Here is a 17,710-nt window from a genome sequence, read left to right on the forward strand (position 1 = left end):
TATATATGCATAACGTGTACAATTTGTAGTATCGTGAAATACCAGCAAACAAAAAAGAATTAAATGAAAAATAAAGCCAAATTGAAAACACAAAATTAAAGCAAAAATTAAAAAAAACACCCAAACATTTAGTACCGGTTGGTGTTACCAACCGGTACTAATGTCCTACACGCACACGGGCCTGGCTCGTGCTACGTGTTTGTACTTCAGCGCCGGTTCGTGAGAACAGGTACTAAAGGGGGGGGGGGGGCTTTAGTCCCCACTCTTTAGTGCCGGTTCGCCAACCGGCACTAAAGGCCGTCACGAACCGGCACTAAAGCCCGGTTCTGCATTAGTGTACTACTATGAGTGTGACTAGTTCTTAGTCGACTGAGACTTAAGCAAATCTCAATCAAGCGACGTAGTATATACTCCGTAAGAAGAAAAAAGAATAACTAAAAATAAAAACATTGCACAGATCTCCATGCAAGATCAAACAAATATAGTATCGATTAAGATTTAGCAAAATTAATCTGCTACATACTTCGATTGTAATATGTGACTGTATTAGCAGGTTTTGCAAGAGTTGTTCTCCTGTACCCTCTAATATGGTCCAGATCTATCAATACTGTGGTAAACCTTATGCAGTATTGACCGCTAGTTTCGTATTCAAAGGGCTAAGTTAAAATTTGAAAAATAAAACACCGCAGGCGAAATGGCAATGTAGTCTTTTTAGGTTCCACAATCGAATGATGTATCTGTGATTTAAGTTAATATAAAGTTGCCTGAGTTTAAAAAGAATATGTTCCTTGTTGCCTGAGAGTTCACCATGAAAATGGAAAATCATCTACTCCTAAGGGCAACTCCAACATGGTTCATCAAACGGATGTCATCAAATTTCTGCGGGCGAACACGTTCGAACATGTCTACGGACGATGGTAGGGGAGCCAGCCATCCAATTCGATGCATCATAATAAAAAAAAGGGACATTGAATTTCATTAATATCCGGATTTTTTTACATAGCAAAAGGATCTAGTCTACTCTTTGCCAAACGTAGGCATGTGTCCCACGTCCTACTCTTTGCAAGAGACGTCACGTGGTCGTCGAGTCACCAGTGGAGAGCCTAGTTCCATGCCGCACGTCTCCGGGTCCTACGCCACCACCTTTATCCCTACCCGTCTCCGGCGCTGCACCCCCTTCCTATGCACTCCAACATGGCTCTACCGACCCAAGCACCTTCCTCCCGTACCGTGTGCTCGACCGGCGTCGACGGGGAGCAAACTCTCGTGCAGCATGCCCCGTGCCCAGCTCCTCCGCCTCACCCTCCCCTTTGTTTCCCAAGCCATAACTGCCACCGGAGCTCCATGCACAAAGCGTGGATCCGATGTCGCGCGCCCCTGCACCCTGAGCTACTCATTGTCATGCTCCTCCTCTTTGGAGCTTGCCCACCCGAAGCCGCCAATTTCGGGCTCCTACTCGGCATTGGACTGTGATGACTGGGTACAATATGGCGACCTCTAATGTGAACGAGGCGAGATTCCTGCATGGGTGGTTCCACACGGGTGACATCGGCGTGGCAGACGCGAAGGACTACCCGCACCTTGTGGGGTGGATCAAGGAGCTAATCAACCGGGGCGGCGAGAAATCTCCCCCATCGAGGTGTGACGGTGTCCGGACTAGGGGGCCCCGACCTAGCTGGCCTAGTCCATGGGCCGAATTGACGACCCAGTTATGAGTAAGGATTCCAGAGGCCTCTAACCTATGCATATCAAGCTCCACCGAGGACTTGGCGCGTACTCCAAGAAGGTCTACTAGATTCGTCATGTAATCCCTGGATGACAACCGACCATGTGTAAACCTTGATACCCCTGGTGCCTATATAAGCCAGAGGATTTAGTCCGTAGAGGGATTCATTCATTCATCATCATCACCCCTAGGGTTTAAACCACAACTTATGATCTCGAACTAGATCAACTCTATACCTTGATACGCCCATAATATAAGCAAGAGTAGGACGTATGGTTTTACCTCCTTAAAAAGGCCCTGAACCTGGGTAAAAGCTTTGTGCCCCTTGTCTCTTGTTACCCATCGATCCGATCACACAGCTCGTGCCCCCCTACCCGAGGTCTGCTAGTTTTGACACCAACATTGGTGCTTTCATTGAGAGCTTGCTGTTTGATCGCCTTGGAACGATGGCTTCGCCAACAGATTACCCGAGTCCCCTTGGCGCCCTAGGTGCATCGAGTCTACAGATTACCTGAACTTGGCAAGCCTCTCTAACATTTGTTGATGATCGTTTCACAAAGTTTCAGATTCTTTTTCAAAATATTTTGGTATATTTTCTTGCGTGGGTGCACCGAGGTGGGGTTCAACCACCACTTTCCCTTTTTTTGAAGGAAATATACAAAACATATTTATTTTTCTCCAAACTCATCAATGAGTTTTCTCCTTCAAAGTTTTTTTTTCTCATATGAGTTATCAAGGAGACAATAATCATTATATGTGGCATCATTTTCTTCTTATTATTTTTTCACTGGGTTTAAAGGGGTTTTTGCAACGTATCTACTTTATCCTGCTCATATTTTTTTCACAAAGTTTTTGGAGGAGACTCTCAAGATTATGACACTTCGAGGAACAAAGCTAAATGCATAATGCTGCTGCAGCTAGCTGATGTTACAATAATTATAGCGTTTCTTTCCTCTTATCTTAATAGTGGAATAATGCAGTACAGTGCAAAACTCTTGCCTGTTCGGGAAAAAAAAAAGCAGGCAAGAATGAGATGCTCTACCTTCCCCGCAAAGAAAAGAGAGATGCTCTACCTGTTTGCTTTTTAGTTGTTCGGTTGTTGCACTGTCTGCATTTCTATTATTAGGCTAGTGGAATATTATTGCGGGCATGAGCTGATGTTATGTAGTGTCTATTATGTCCGACAATATTATTTTTTATTATTCATTTTTTTGGAAAGTAGCCAAAGTTTTGCATCATCCATTAATTAAGAAGAAGAGAGTTGTCCGATTAATAAACGAAAAATCAGACGAAAACCGTCACAAACTCACCCACATATGTGAACTGCTCTCAAACAATGGAGTCACACAACCCCTCAGCAAATATATCCAACATAGAATCAATACCGCCCCCAAATACTTGGGTCACGCCAATGGAACCACATTGATCCACAACAACTTGAGAAGGATATAACGATAGAGACAATAGACACATCCGAGCCCACGTTTGCAACCAAGACAACTGTATCATGAAAGCACATTCGTCTCCCTATTATTGCTCTTGCCATTGCATTTGCTAGCTTTCTTCCTCTTGTGGATGCCCGATTGAGGGTGAGCACCATACTGCTTGTATTTCTCCCTCGATGCCATCTGGCTCAAGAGACGTCCAATCATTTTTCCGGATTTATTCAACACGCTGCAACAGATTGGTTCAACTGATTCAACTTTCAACAGATTGGCTTGATGTGTTGACATATATTGCCTGCCATTTTCCTTCTGTTCAAACTTTTGAAGTAATTAACTACCTACTTCCCCCGTTTGAAAATAATTACCGCTCAAACAGATGTATCTAGCACTCCAATATGTCTAGATACATTATTAATTTGGTATGGTATCAAAGCCAGTTGGTCTTAAGTTCAACACCTAGCAGTGTACTACTAAAAAAAGTAGTTATGGCCTACACCACCAGCATGCTTAAGTTTCGGAAACATGCTCGTCCCGGTGCTTCCAGATCATCTAGGGCACGAGCAAGGTGGCAGATGCCATTGTTGCACTCGTTGGCAGGATCAAAGATGAGGCATCGCCCTAGGCTACGACAGGTGCTCTAAGACTCGGGGATGTCCACTAAATTTGCTACCCCCTTTTTGTACCTTGCGCCTCCTAGGAGGATTGTACCTAAACTTCTACAACTACCATCCTTGTTGCTATTCAAGAACTGAATATGTAGTTGTTGAGTTTCAAGATTGAAATACATATCTAAGTTCCAATATAAATCATTTCTACTACAGGGTTACATCCTCTAGCCATCCAAGCACACGTCCCCTCGCTTCACCCGCCGGCGTGCATCGTCAACGAGCCACATAACTGCGAGCCAGTGCACGGCACCAACCTAAGTCTGCTTCTCCTTGGCATGTACATGATCTACATCGGTGAGGGAGCCATCTGGGCATGCCTACCAGTGCTCGGTGGCGACCAGTTCGACAATGCTGACTCCGTTGAACGGCGACTGGAGTCGAGCTTCTTCAACTGGTACACCTTCTCTGTGTCAATGGGATCCTTCTTCGGGCTCATCTTCGTCGTGTGGCTGGAGAACAACAAAGGGTGGTGTGTTGGCTTTGCTGTGTGCGCTGCGATTGTGCTGCTTGGGTTGCTCATTTGGGCGGCTGGGTTCCCCTTCTATGGCAACCAGGTGCCAACTGGGAGCCCCATCACTAGGATTATGCAGGTAATCAATTAATACATGAGCTCTGATCCACATGCGAACTGCTCTCAAACAATGGAGTCACACAACCCCTCGACAAATATATCCAACATAGAATCAATACCGCCCCCAAATACTTGGGTCACGCTAATGGAACCACATTGATCCACAACAACTTGAGAAGGATATAACGATAGAGACAATAGACACATCCGAGCCCACGTTTGCAACCAAGACAACTGTATCATGAAAGCACATTCGTCTCCCTATTATTGCTCTTGCCATTGCATTTGCTAGCTTTCTTCTTCTTGTGGATGCCCGATTGAGGGTCAGCACCATTCGGCTTGCATTTGTCCCTCGATGCCATGTGCCACAAGAGACGTCCACTCATTTTTCCGGATTTATTCAGCAAGCTGCAATAGATTGGTTCAACTGATCCATTCAACTTTCAACAGATTGGCTTGATGTGTTGACATATATTGCCCGCCATTTTTCTTCTGTTTGAACTTTTGAAGTAACTAACTACTTCGTCCGTTTGAAAATTATTGTCGCTCAAACAGATGTATCTAGCACTACAATATGTCCAGATACATTATTAATTCGCTATGGTATCAAAGCCAATTGGTCTTAAGTTCAACACCCAGCCAGTGTACTATTAAAAAAAAGTAGTTATGGCCCACACCACCAACATGCTTAAGTTTCAAAAACATGCTCGTGCCGGTGCTTCGAGATCATCCAGGGCACGAGCAGCGTGGCAGATGCCATTGTTGCACTCGTTAACAGGATCAAAGACGAGGCATCGTCCTAGGCTACGCAGGTGATCTAGGACTCAGGGATGCCCACTAATTTTGCTGCCCCTTTTTGTATCTTGCGCCTCCTAAGAGGATCGTAACTGAACTTCTACCTTTTCAATGAAACCAAACACAAAGGTCCTTTGTGTTTTCTCAAAAAAAAAACTAGCATCCTTGTTGCTATTCAAGAACTGAATATGTAGTTGTTGAGTTTCAAGATTGAAATACATATCTAAGTTCCAATGTAAATCATTTCTACTACAGGGTTACATCCTGCTAGCCATCCAATCACACGTCCCCTCGCTTCACCCGCCGGCGTGCATCGTCAACGAGCCACATAACTGCGAGCCAGTGCACGACACCAACCTAAGTCTGCTACTCCTTGGCATGTACATGATCTGTGTCGGTGAGGGAGCCATCCGGGCATGCCTACCAGCGCTCGGTGGCGACCAGTTCGACAATGCTGACCCCGTTGAACGGCGGTTGGAGTCGAGCTTCTTCAACTGGTACACCTTCTCTGTGTCAATGGGATCCTTCTTCGGGCTCATCTTCGTCGTGTGGCTGGAGAACAACAAAGGGTGGGGTGTTGGCTTTGCTGTGTGCGCTGCGATTGTGCTGCTTGGGTTGCTCATTTGGGCGGCTGGGTTCCCTTTCTATCGCAACCAGGTGCCAGCTGGGAGCCCCATCACTAGGATTATGCAGGTAATCAATTAATACATGAGCTTTGAATTATTTTAATTGTTCTGAAAGAAACATTTGAATCATTTTTGTTCGAGGCGATACAATAGTGCTATAAGTTTTAGAGGGCTTTTTCTACCATGCAAGGGATATATGGTGCATACATACACCGCCTGTCGTTGCTTTGAAATTTTTGCCATTTTCTTGACAAAAAGGATGTCTTGTTTCGAAGTATTACATTATATTTTCTTGGTTTTTCTTTCAGTGTGTATCGTAATGTTTCATTATGTACGTACCAGCAAGTTCATTTGAAACAATTGCACTCTTGATTGTTTGTACAAGATGAAAAAAAAAACAATGAAACATTATGTAACACTTCTTCTTTTTTGAATAAGTGGGTGGCCTTCTTCTCCCATTTTCATTAATGAAAACTATCTGGCTCATTATGTAACACTGAAACAGAACCAAATTTTGTCACCGTGGCACGGATCTCAAAACAGCGACGACCGGTTGATATACGTGCATGAAGTATCCCATGCATGATAGAATATCATTTCCCTAATCTTTTTGCTAATGCCGGCAAGTCCTCTTTCAGGTAATTATAGTAGCGTGCAAGAAAAGGAATCTTAAGCTACCCGCGAACCCTGACGACGACCTAAACCAGATGACTGATGATGATGCTAAAGGCCTCGAGGTGCTACAAAGAACAGAAGGCTTACAGTATGTCCAAATCAGACCTGAATAATATATGTCCTGTCGTCAGCTTAATTGTCACTCTGAAACAGAGCTGCAGCTCGGTCTGAACCATCTCGTCTTCCAGGTTCCTGGACAAAGCAGCAATAAAAATAGAGAACGGAGCGAGAGGGCCATGGTCGCTCTGCAACGTGACACAGGTGGAGGAGACCAAGATCGCATGCCGCATGGTCCCGATCTTCCTGACCTCGGCGGTCGGCTACATGCCCGTGTCCATCATCCTCAACTTCACCGTCCAGCAGGGCAACACCATGGACACGAGGCTGGGCGCGATCCGCGTGTCGCCCGCGACGCTCTTCGTCATCCCGACCGTCTTCCAGCTGGTGATCCTGGTCGCGTACGACCGGCTGCTCGTCCCGCTCCTGCGCAGGGCCACCGGCTACGTCGGCGGCGTCACGCACCCCCAGCGCATCGGCGTGGGCTTCGTGGCCGCGGTGCCGGCCAGCGCCGTCGCGGCGCTCGTGGAGGCGAGGAGGAAGACGGTGGCGGAAGGGAGCGGCCTCGTGGACTCGCCCGCCGGCGGGGTCCCGATGTCGGTCTTCTGGCTGACGCCGCAGTTCTTCCTGCTCGGGGTGGTGGACGTCACCTCCTTCGTCTGTTGGCTTTTGATCGTTGCTAGATCAAAACCACCCAGGAGCTAACAAGTACGTGCAAGCTAGCAAGCACACTAGCAGCCTGCTTAATTGATTTGAGAAGGAACTTCAAGAGTGGTGGTGATTTGAAGAAATGAATGAGTATTGTTGACAATATTGCTCGAGGTGTGCAAGGTAATTAGAACAATGGAACTTCTGGTGGATCATAAATCAAAGGGCATTCTTATGATTCTGATAAATTTGGTGCTAGGTCTGGGCAAGATGGTGAAAAATGAGATCTAGATATAGGCCGTCCCTGTGAGGACTAAAATTGTACCTCCCTACTAGCAGGAGCCGAGGCACCAGGATTCTCCTCCCCACCATCGGCCGCCAGAGCAGCAGTCGGAGGGGAGATGAATTCACGGGTTCGCCCACAGAGATCAAGGAGAAAAGGCTTTCCCTAGTCCCAGGGTAATAAAAATACGTTGTATAGAAATAAATATCGTAAATGTATGCATGTAAGCCAAATGCTAGACTACTACTACTATCACTCACTCACCGTGAAGCTAGATGATGCATGCGTTGATAGACGCACACAAGAAGCAAGCCCAAAGCAACGAGAAACAACTCCAAATTAACAAGATGGAAACCCAAATCAATGAGATGCAAGCCAAGGGAAGGAAATTTAATTAAGAAGCTCCGCCTTGCACTCCTAACCGATGTAATGGTTTGGTTCATGCTCTCTCGATCAGCATTAGTTGTTCTTTTTTGGGAGGCATTGCATTGATGATGTTGTTTGTTTAGATTAAGACGAGCAAGAGTTATCTACTACTATGTACTCCATCCGTCCAAAAATACTTGTCATCAAAATGAACAAAAAGGGACGTATCTAGAACTAAAATATATCTAGATACATTTCCTTTTATTTATTTTGATGACAAGTATTTTCAGACGGAGGGAGTAGTTTTTATATATTTTATATCGATGCTTAACCTAGTTCAATATAGTTATGCTATGTGTGATAATGTGATACCTAAATCAAATTACGAAATTGTTAACTTCCGAACGTTCGGCATTTGTCCTTAAATCCGAATGATTCGTGGGGGCATCGCTGCCCATTGCGCGCGCACTCGCTCGTGCAAAAAATATTGCTGCAAGATGAATTCGAACCTCGCACCTCTCAAGTGAACACTCAAAGAGCAAACCACCTCACTTATGATCTGTTCCTTGGATGATTGAAAGCAGATAGTTTATTTAACATGTTAACTCTGCTACGTTTGCACGCAAACAAGTTAATTACTTTCTGTTTTTTCCACACTTAAGTAGATTTTTGACCCATCAGACGTAGTGAATCGGCGAACCAGCAACCTAGCTCGTCCATTCACCCCTTTGGTGTTTAAAAGTTATTTTGGCAGACGTTTTGATTTTTTGGAACGCTATTGAATGTCTCGCTCAATACCCGTGGTAACTCGTATATAAATTGCATGGTAATATACGCACAACAAGCATGGTAGTTGTTTGATCCAAGAAAAAAAGTTGTTTAAAAAACATCCTCTAATAACTCATGTATAAATATCATGATAATATATACACAACAGAGCTGGTAACCTACTTAGCCTAGGCGTGATAACTTTTTTGACCCGAGAAAACGAATTGTTGAAAAACACCCCAATACTCATGTGTAAATAGTAGGGTGATAACTTTTTTATTTTGAGAATTTGTAACTTCCGAACCTTCGTATTTTTTCAGTAGATCCTAATGATCGTTCGATCGCACAACCCCCTACGCCAGCCTAGCCATTTATTTTTCACATGTTGATAAAAGAAAAGGTAATCATCCAAAGTCGGACTCAAACCCTGGGACTTGAACCCACGACCCCTACGATGTATCAGCAATGTACTAACCAACTCACCCTGCCTTGATTGTTGTCCAATAAGTAGGAATGTGACATTTAAACTTTTTTTTCACTTTCATATGAGTCAAAAAACATTTTTCTTCTTGTGTTTTTTTGGATTTCTCAAGTTGTCTTGTAGTCTCCCATATACCAACGGGTTGAATATCTTGCCCATGTAGCCTCGTTGTAAATATCATGGCAACTTCACATGAGGGATTTTTTGGGTTGAAACATAACCCGGTAACTTCTGTGCAAATGACATGGTAATTTGTGCACCGGGACCCGATAACTTACGTCTAAATGTCATGGTAACTTCGACCGGGGGTGAAAAAATCATTGAAACATCTCCCCGGTAATTTATGTGTAAACAACATGGTAATCTCTGCATGGCAACCATGATAACTTAGGCACAAACACCACAACAACTTTGGCCTGAAGGAAAAAAGTTGTCAAAAATGTACCCCGGTAACTTTTGTATAAAAATCATGGTAATAACGCATCATACATCATAACTTAGGTACAAACACCATGATAACTTGGACCCCAAGGAAAAAATTGTTGAAAAATATAACCTCAATAACGTTTGCGTGAATATCATGGTAATATAAGCACCTCATACCTGATACTTAGGTGAACCGTGGGGGTGGGGTGGGCGGGGTGGGGGTGGGAGGGATATGTTGAAAAACATATTTCCCGATACTTTCTGTGCAAATAGCACAATATTGTACACACAATAAGTTGATAACTCACTACAAACCCCACGGTAACTTTAGACCCCGGGATAAAAGTTTGTTGAAAACATAACCTGATAACGTGTGTGTAAATAACATGGTGATATACATAGAGCAGAGCTGATAACTTACTTAATCCAGATATGGTAACTTTTTTACCAGGAAAAATATTGTTAAAAAATACCTCCCAACAACTCATGTGTAAACAACATGATAATACACGCACATGAGAGCTCATAACTCATACAAATTCGCGGTAATTTTTTGATAGAGGGAATGAAAATTGTTGAAAAGTATACCCAATAACTTTTGTGCAATATGATAATATACAAAACAAAGCTAATAACTTACTGCAAACTTCATAATCACTTTTTGACCCTGGGATAAATTTGTTGAAAACCTACCCCCGAAACTTCTGTGTAAATGACAGGGTAACTTATATATAACAGACGTGATAACTTACGTGGCCCACATGTGGTAACTTTTGGTCCAAAAAAAAGGCATCAGAACATATCAACATGAGATCTAGTTTTAAAGATCTCGTCGAGATGATTTTTTTTGTGAAGACGGTTTTTCAATTAGAGCGACGGTTTGAGCTATAAAACATTTTAAAGTTTGAAAAAAAAGAATCTAGGATGACATCAACTTTTTGTCCTTTAGTGTAATATATGCATGTAATTAGAGGGAGGAGTGCACATGAAAGAAAAATTAGTCATTTTAATGCATGCATGTACATAATTAGAGTGAAGTAAGAATTGTTCTTGCCTATTGCTAAAATCCGAATGTTTGGTAGTTATTAAAGTCCATCAAATTATGTGATGAACTAGTTTAATTGTGTGTTTCAAATGAGTTTGTGTACAAACTTTGTGTTTAATTTTTTTTAAGATTAAAGTTTTAGGTGATTTGCTAGACGGAGAAAAGTTTAACCCCCTAAAAACTGGTAAGGGGCTGAGATAATAGATACAGTCTGAACTTTCAGGACAGGGGATTTTTATTTTTTTTGGCATGGTTTCAGGATAGGGGATCTGGTGCTAAAGATTATATTCTTGTTCTATATATGTTGATCCGTGCATCAGTACGTACAAGCGCACGGTACAACGAGTACATAATTTACTTTTGTAGGTAGCCTATGTGCTGTTGTTGGGTCCAAATGGCGCTTACAATAACGGTGTTGACTAAATCCACCTGACTCTAACAGATTAGCCGGCTCTTGATTCCAAAACTGGAGATCGATCAGACAATTGAAGGATCGGGAATGCTCCAACATTCATAAGGAAGTCCGCCATTTGATCTGCATATAGGACGACCTTCAGATTTGCACACTTCTTTTTTACAGAAATCATAGAAGTTGAGAATGTTTCATTAGATCCTTTGCGCCATTCAGTTTGCTGCATGCAGACATCGCCGCTCTGAACACACGGCTCAGACGCTAATTACGGTAGGCCGGCCGGCCTGTCACTGCAAAGTGCAGAGGTAGAGAGCAACAAACCCACAGAAAAAAGAGCAGAAGATTCAGCCACAGAACACACATGCACAACTGAATCTCGTCCTTGAGAAAGTACCTCAGGAATCTGCGCGGCTTCTCCCCCCTCGGACCTCTTCCACCCCGCCCCTCCTATATAGCCCTCGCCCCCTCCACTTGGCACCGCGTACTCGCCTCGCGAACGCGACGCCGGATCTTGTCACCCGCTCACACTCGCATCGTGGACTGCCGTCGATCTCCGGCCGGCGAGTAGGAGGATCATGGCGACGGAGGCAGCGCCGGAGTGGCTGGAGAAGGGCGACAACGCGTGGCAGCTGGCGGCGGCGGCGCTGGTGGGGCTGCAGAGCGTGCCGGGCCTGGTCATCCTCTACGGCAGCATCGTCAAGAAGAAGTGGGCCGTCAACTCCGCCCTCATGGCGCTCTACGCCTTCGCCGCCACCATGCTCTGCTGGTGCCTCTGGGGCTTCCGCATGTCCTTCGGCGACCGCCTCCTCCCCTTCGTCGGCCGCCCCGACTTCGCCGGCCTCGACGCCGCCGGCTTCCTCTCCGCCCAGGGCTTCGCTGGCGCCTACCCCGCCGCCACGCTCCTGTTCTTCCAGTTCGTCTTCGCCGCCATCACGCTCATCCTCGTCGCCGGCTCGCTCCTCGGCCGCATGGACTTCCGGGCCTGGATGATCTTCGTGCCCCTCTGGCTCACCTTCTCCTACACCGTCGGCGCCTTCAGCGTCTGGAGCCCCAACGGGTTCCTCTTCAAGGCCGGCGTCATGGACTTCGCCGGCGGCTACGTCATCCACCTCTCCTCCGGCATCGCCGGCTTCACCGCCGCCTTCTGGGTCGGCCCCAGGACGGCCAAGGACAGGGAGGCCTTCCCGCCCAACAACATCCTCCTCACGCTCGCCGGCGCCGGGCTGCTGTGGATGGGGTGGACGGGGTTCAACGGCGGCGCGCCGTACGCCGCCAACATCGACGCGTCCGTCGCCGTCGTCAACACGCACCTCTGCACGGCCACGAGCCTCCTGGTGTGGCTCATCCTCGACTGCTTCGTCTTCGGCCGCCCCTCCGCCATCGGCGCCGTCCAGGGCATGATCACCGGCCTCGTGTGCATCACCCCGGGCGCGGGGCTGGTGCAGGGCTGGGCGGCGATGCTGATGGGGCTCGTCTCCGGGAGCGTGCCGTGGTTCACCATGATGGTGCTGCACAAGCGGTACCGGATCCTGAGGCACGTCGACGACACGCTCGCCATCCTCCACACGCACGCCGTGGCCGGCAGCATCGGCGGCCTCATGACGGGCCTCCTGGCGGAGCCGCGGCTATGCCGGCTCTTCTTCGGCGACGACCCGCGGTACGTGGGCTTCGTGTACGCGGTCAGGGGCGGGCGCGTCTCCGCGGGGCTTCGGCAGATGGGCGTGCAGCTGGCCGGGATCGCATTCATCGTGGCGCTAAACGTCGTCGTCACGAGCATCGTGTGCCTGCTCGTCAGGGTGGCCGTGCCGCTCCGGCTCAGCGAGGAGCAGCTGGCGGCCGGCGACGACGCCATACACGGCGAGGACGCGTACGCGGTGTGGGGCGACGGCGAGACGTACGAGCAGTCCGTGCACGGGAGCCGGCGATACCAAATGACGGCCAATCCTATGTCGTCCAAGGTTGATGAGATCATCTGAGCAGTCCTATGCATTGTAAGATCGATACTAGTGCATTGTGGAGTATATTTAACGGATTTGCTACTCCTATTTAGGAGTAGATCCTAGTCCACAACGAATGTCCAAGGAAGTTAGGAACAGCCTCTCTACTGGTCAAACCCACAAGATGTAGTTTTCGATGGTTGAAGCAGTCCAAAGGGGCTGAGCCCTTGGATCAACATATAGCTAGCGATCCTCATCTTCCGAGTTAAATGCATATAAGTATCACATCTATGGCTAGGGTAACAAATTAGTATGCGCGTGTATATGAGCACTTGTGTCTGTACTGATGCTTAAAAAAAATTAGTATCAGCTTTCGCTTTTTTTGTTTGCAGATCAGTACCGAATTTAGCGAAGGCTACAACAAATCACACCGATTCGTGATTGAACCGGCTTCGGCAAAGGAACTAATGAGCAGGGCCCGCTTGTTAGGGACTGACGTGGTGTATCATGTGCATGTTCTTTCCTAGAAAACCCCCTTTTTTTATATTTGACTCATGGCCCCTTGTGGGGAGTTCGTCCCCACGTACACATGAATCTCACACGAGCCTTTTTTTACAAATGATGTGCATGATTAAATATAAAAGTAAGGGGGGTTCTACAAATGAACATGCACATGATGCCCCACGTAGGCCCCTGACAAGTGGGGGCCCATTCATTGGCCTGTCAAAACCGGTTCAAATACGAATCAATGCGATTTATTGTATCTAGCAAACTTGACACTGATCTGCAAAAAATGAAAAGTGGTACTCTTCCCATTTGAAAAAGCTTGTCTCTCAAATGGATGTATCTAGCATCGCCCTAGCCACAAATGTGGTACTCGTATGCAATTAGCTCTCATCTCCCAGGGCTTCTATTGTGAATTGGTTCGGTTGTCTGGTTCTCTGCTAAGCTCTTCCGCATGTCATCTTTCCCAGCTCGGCTGGGCCCCCTACCACACACACCTCCTCTGGCGACTTGCGGTCTTGTCGTTCCCTCCATCGTCGTTGTGTTGGTGGCGCACCACGTAGGCCCTGCTTTTCACCCTTGCTCCCGCACGGTGGGCAGTAGTCCATGATAAACGCCTTCTCGCTCAGCAACAGAATCAGTCGATGCAAACCCGGAGCTCTGTTTGCCTCGTCCATATGCCGACCTCGTGCCCGATGTTTTGTAGGCAGTCGGGGCATGTATCATCCAGGTGCACCAACGAGGTTGTGTGCATTCGCTGCCTCGGGAGTCCGGCGCCTGCAAGTGGCCCCACTCCCCTCTTGCGCCCTCGACGGCCCATGTTCAGCGTCAACGACTGGCTTCTCCCGCATTGCCGTCTCCCCATTGTATAAGTGAGTAATGTAACCATTCAGTTGACCTTAACAATTAGGAATTTATGATGCATTCAAATTGGCACACAATTCTATATTTTGTCATTTCAAACATACTTCACATAAATTCTAGTTGATACCGGCACTTTTGTTGCAGGAGTGTTTTGCAGTACATTTCAATGAAATTTGTTGTACGAAACATTTATATTTGGAGCAATAATATGAGAAGTAAAGATGAAAAACATATGATTTATTCTGTTTAAATATACACTTATTTTTATTAAATACATATACACATTAGAATGCAAATTTTCATGCAGGTTTGCATGTTGAGACGGACTTTTTTCTATACATGGCTGAATGTTGAGGTGGACCTTTTCTCGGGCATGTTGCATGTTGAGATGTCATACTTGCATGTTGAGAAAATATGTTAGTGGGGACTAGCAATCTAGATATACAAGATTATGCCCGGAAAGTAAACTTTATTGTTTTCACCTCTTTTTTAGTAATATTCTGACGAGAGAGTAGGATTTTGTTTATTTTTTCTAATTTCGACGTTGTCAATGTGTAAGAAAGAATATATGTTTAAAAGGAAAAAAAATAAGAAAATTACATAAGAGTTATATAGGAATCGAAATAGTCCCCTGGACTTCATATTCATCATTTTCTAAAGAAAGGGTAAGGGATCTCTTTCCTGTGACGGAAAAAGTAAGTTCTGCTGATTTGACTCGACACAGCCTAATAATACATCCATTACCAACGATTTGTGCCTACCGATACGATACTCCTAAAAAATTGACTATTTAAAGATCTAGTGTAAATAAAAAAGCTAATGACATAGAAGAGTGAATCTCCTTTATTTTTCCCGACACCTCAAGGTGAGAAAATCTCTTCATCTAGGCAGACACCCACACAATCTCGATTTGAAGAAATAGTATATAGTACCATTGTAGTGTTTAGGGCAAAAAGGAATGGGTCATCTTTGTCAATGGATAACTGAGTGAGATAAAACAATCATGTTCTTAAAGTGATCGGTTCGCCGGATTCACAACCTTCCCCTATGGGTCGGCTGTCTGTGAAACACATAGGCTCCTATCGCATTTATCGTTCGAAAATGATCTCATCCTAAAAACAGTTCTATTTGATAATATGAGAGTGGAAAGCAAAAAACATTCATTTTTAGTTTAATTGAGATTGGGTACTTATTTATAAATAAGATGAAATGAGTCAACATGTTAAGTATCTCATCAACTATACTAGTTAACATACGCATTTTCAAGTTGCATTTCGTGCTTTTTTCATTTGTTTTCATCGCTAGCTAAATGAATCGATTTGACAAGACCATGCATCAATTAGTGTCCTCGTCCTCAATGGAAATACATTCATGAATTGTTGGTTATCCGCTAATGCTTTTTCACGTTCCAGGCGTTTAACTCGAAGGGGGTGCCCCACAAATAAATTATCGAAAGGGTCATTAGGGTCGTCCACATCTTGTGGTCATTTTTATCAATGCCAGTCCAAAGAAGCCTACTTTGAATCATCTTAATGCTGAGCTGAAGAGAATCCCTGACTTCTTAGGCCAGCCTGACTGCTGGTAATGATGGTTAGGCGTGAACTTCTTGAAAATTGGTCGTTGAGGAGAATTAGTTCCCTTCCAATGACTCTTCTTCTGCTTGAGGAGCTCAGGTCCATCTTGTGCTCACAATACATCTTATTTAGCAGGACATCCCGAGTCTTTAGAGAAAGGCAAAGTCTCTACTTATGAACCATGTATGCCAGTTATATTCACTTATAGAGTGAAGAAAAAGCCCACTCCATATCCCTATCTTCTGGATGGCGATTGCCTCATTCTTGTTTGAAAAGTAAAGGCATTTGACAATTGTGTTTTTCCAACTACCGTATTATATCTGGGTCTGCATGGTTTTCACTATATAACCTAAGGCTTTCTTCGTTTCCCCGCGGGTATTCAATTCTCTTCAAGCTCGGGATTACTGAAACATGAGTCTGATGCTCATTTCCTTTCCCACTTTGCAAGGCAAAGAAACTTTACAAATTGATAAACAAAAGCACAAGCAGAATAAACAGAGGCAAAATCGAATAAAATGACTACACCTTTCTGTGGTAAGCAAAGAATCTCACAAAATGTGGGGAGCTCTTACATATTTGAATTCTCGCTTTAATGCTTCGGTAACATACCTAGGATCGGGTATCTTTGAGACTAGGCACTCCCATAGTGTGTTTGCTTCGCTGATTTCGTGTTAATTGCCCAGGGAGCAGCTTACTGTAGGCCACAATGTACATGCCCGTCGCATCTCGGATAATTGTTCGAGTTGCACCAATTCCCGCGGGCAAAAAGCGACATCCATGTTAACATTAACTGTTGATATGGGAAATTCCACGGTGAGGGTTGCCTGTTGAAGTCATGATATCACTACTCTAACCTATGCTACATGAAATATGAATCCCGAGTACTTAGTGAATCATGTGCCTATGTGAATGCCTTTATTAAATAAAGTACTTATTAAATACATATACACAATATAATGAAAATCATGCATGTTTGCATGTTGAGGTGGATCTTTTCTTATGCATGTTGCATGTTGAGAAAATACTTACGTTAATGGAGACTAGCTATTTAGATATGAAAAGGAGGCTCTTATTGTATTCACCTCTTTTTTTAGTAATATATTGACGAGAGAGCAAGCATTTTTTTTGCCTTCGACATTGCCAATTTGCAAAACACTCTTAATTAACAAACATGGAAAATTAATGCTAAAATTAAGCAAGAAGATTTGTTTACAAAGAAACAACAAGAAAAATATATAAGAGTTATATAGCATCTATGTTAGAAAACAAAAAACAAAATAGAAAATAAAAAAGCAACTCCACAGCGTGTCCAGTGGTCATATCCGAGGTGCCTATGAAGTATGATTGCATATATCAATTTTAAAGTATGAGATAGCTAACCGGGCTTACTGCTCGGTGATAGATTTCTAGCCGAACAAGATTATAAACATATCCGATCAACCTTACTTTAGCGATGTGGTTCTAATAAACGTACAAGAATCGGGCTGTATCTGAGGCCAGCATGCTGCGCCCTACATTTATCCAAGTCTTGCGATGTGCGTCGATCGCCACGCCCTTTCGCTAAGAGCAACTCCAATGGCCCGACCCAAAACGTCTGTCTGCATCCGTTTGGATCGGCGCAGACAAATAAGGTGGCCCAATGCGCCGATCCAAACCAAAAAACGTCCGCGCTGACGCATTTGCGGTCCAAATTTACGGACGAAATGCGTTGGCGCGGACGCGAAGCAAATGCCTCGCGCGCCTTTTCGTTGTCCACCGCGTCCCCATCTGGCGTTCGTCCAACTACCGCGGTCAGCTTAATTTATGACGGCCGCCCACCTCAGGCCCACGCGTCAGCAA

At 45.1% G+C, this 17,710-nt stretch overlaps 2 protein-coding genes across 2 annotated transcripts in view; both read left to right on the top strand.

Moving 5' to 3' along the window:
* LOC119310210 (protein NRT1/ PTR FAMILY 2.7-like) overlaps positions 1 to 7,648 on the top strand; it is a 21,397-nt gene extending 13,749 nt beyond the window's left edge. The window contains exons 3-6 of the mRNA XM_037586029.1: positions 3,993 to 4,429; positions 5,461 to 5,898; positions 6,470 to 6,594; positions 6,695 to 7,648. Of these exons, the coding sequence (XP_037441926.1) occupies positions 3,993 to 4,429; positions 5,461 to 5,898; positions 6,470 to 6,594; positions 6,695 to 7,268 (1,574 nt within the window). The 3' untranslated portion in view covers positions 7,269 to 7,648. The remainder of the gene's footprint in view (positions 1 to 3,992; positions 4,430 to 5,460; positions 5,899 to 6,469; positions 6,595 to 6,694) is intronic.
* A 3,919-nt stretch (positions 7,649 to 11,567) lies between these two features.
* On the top strand, positions 11,568 to 12,968 carry LOC119306237 (ammonium transporter 2 member 5-like). Its single transcript, XM_037582514.1, has one exon. The coding sequence runs from the start codon at positions 11,568 to 11,570 to the stop codon at positions 12,966 to 12,968; it is 1,401 nt and encodes a 466-aa protein (XP_037438411.1).
* The last annotated feature ends 4,742 nt before the right edge of the window (positions 12,969 to 17,710 follow it).

Source organism: Triticum dicoccoides, chromosome 5B, assembly GCF_002162155.2.
Source record: "Triticum dicoccoides isolate Atlit2015 ecotype Zavitan chromosome 5B, WEW_v2.0, whole genome shotgun sequence".
In the NCBI taxonomy this organism is placed as follows: Eukaryota; Viridiplantae; Streptophyta; class Magnoliopsida; order Poales; family Poaceae; genus Triticum; species Triticum dicoccoides.

What these genes read in the sequence shown, in the direction of transcription:
- LOC119306237 (XM_037582514.1), top strand. Translation starts at nt 11,568, where the DNA reads ATGGCGACGGAGGCAGCGCCGGAGTGGCTGGAGAAGGGCGACAACGCG.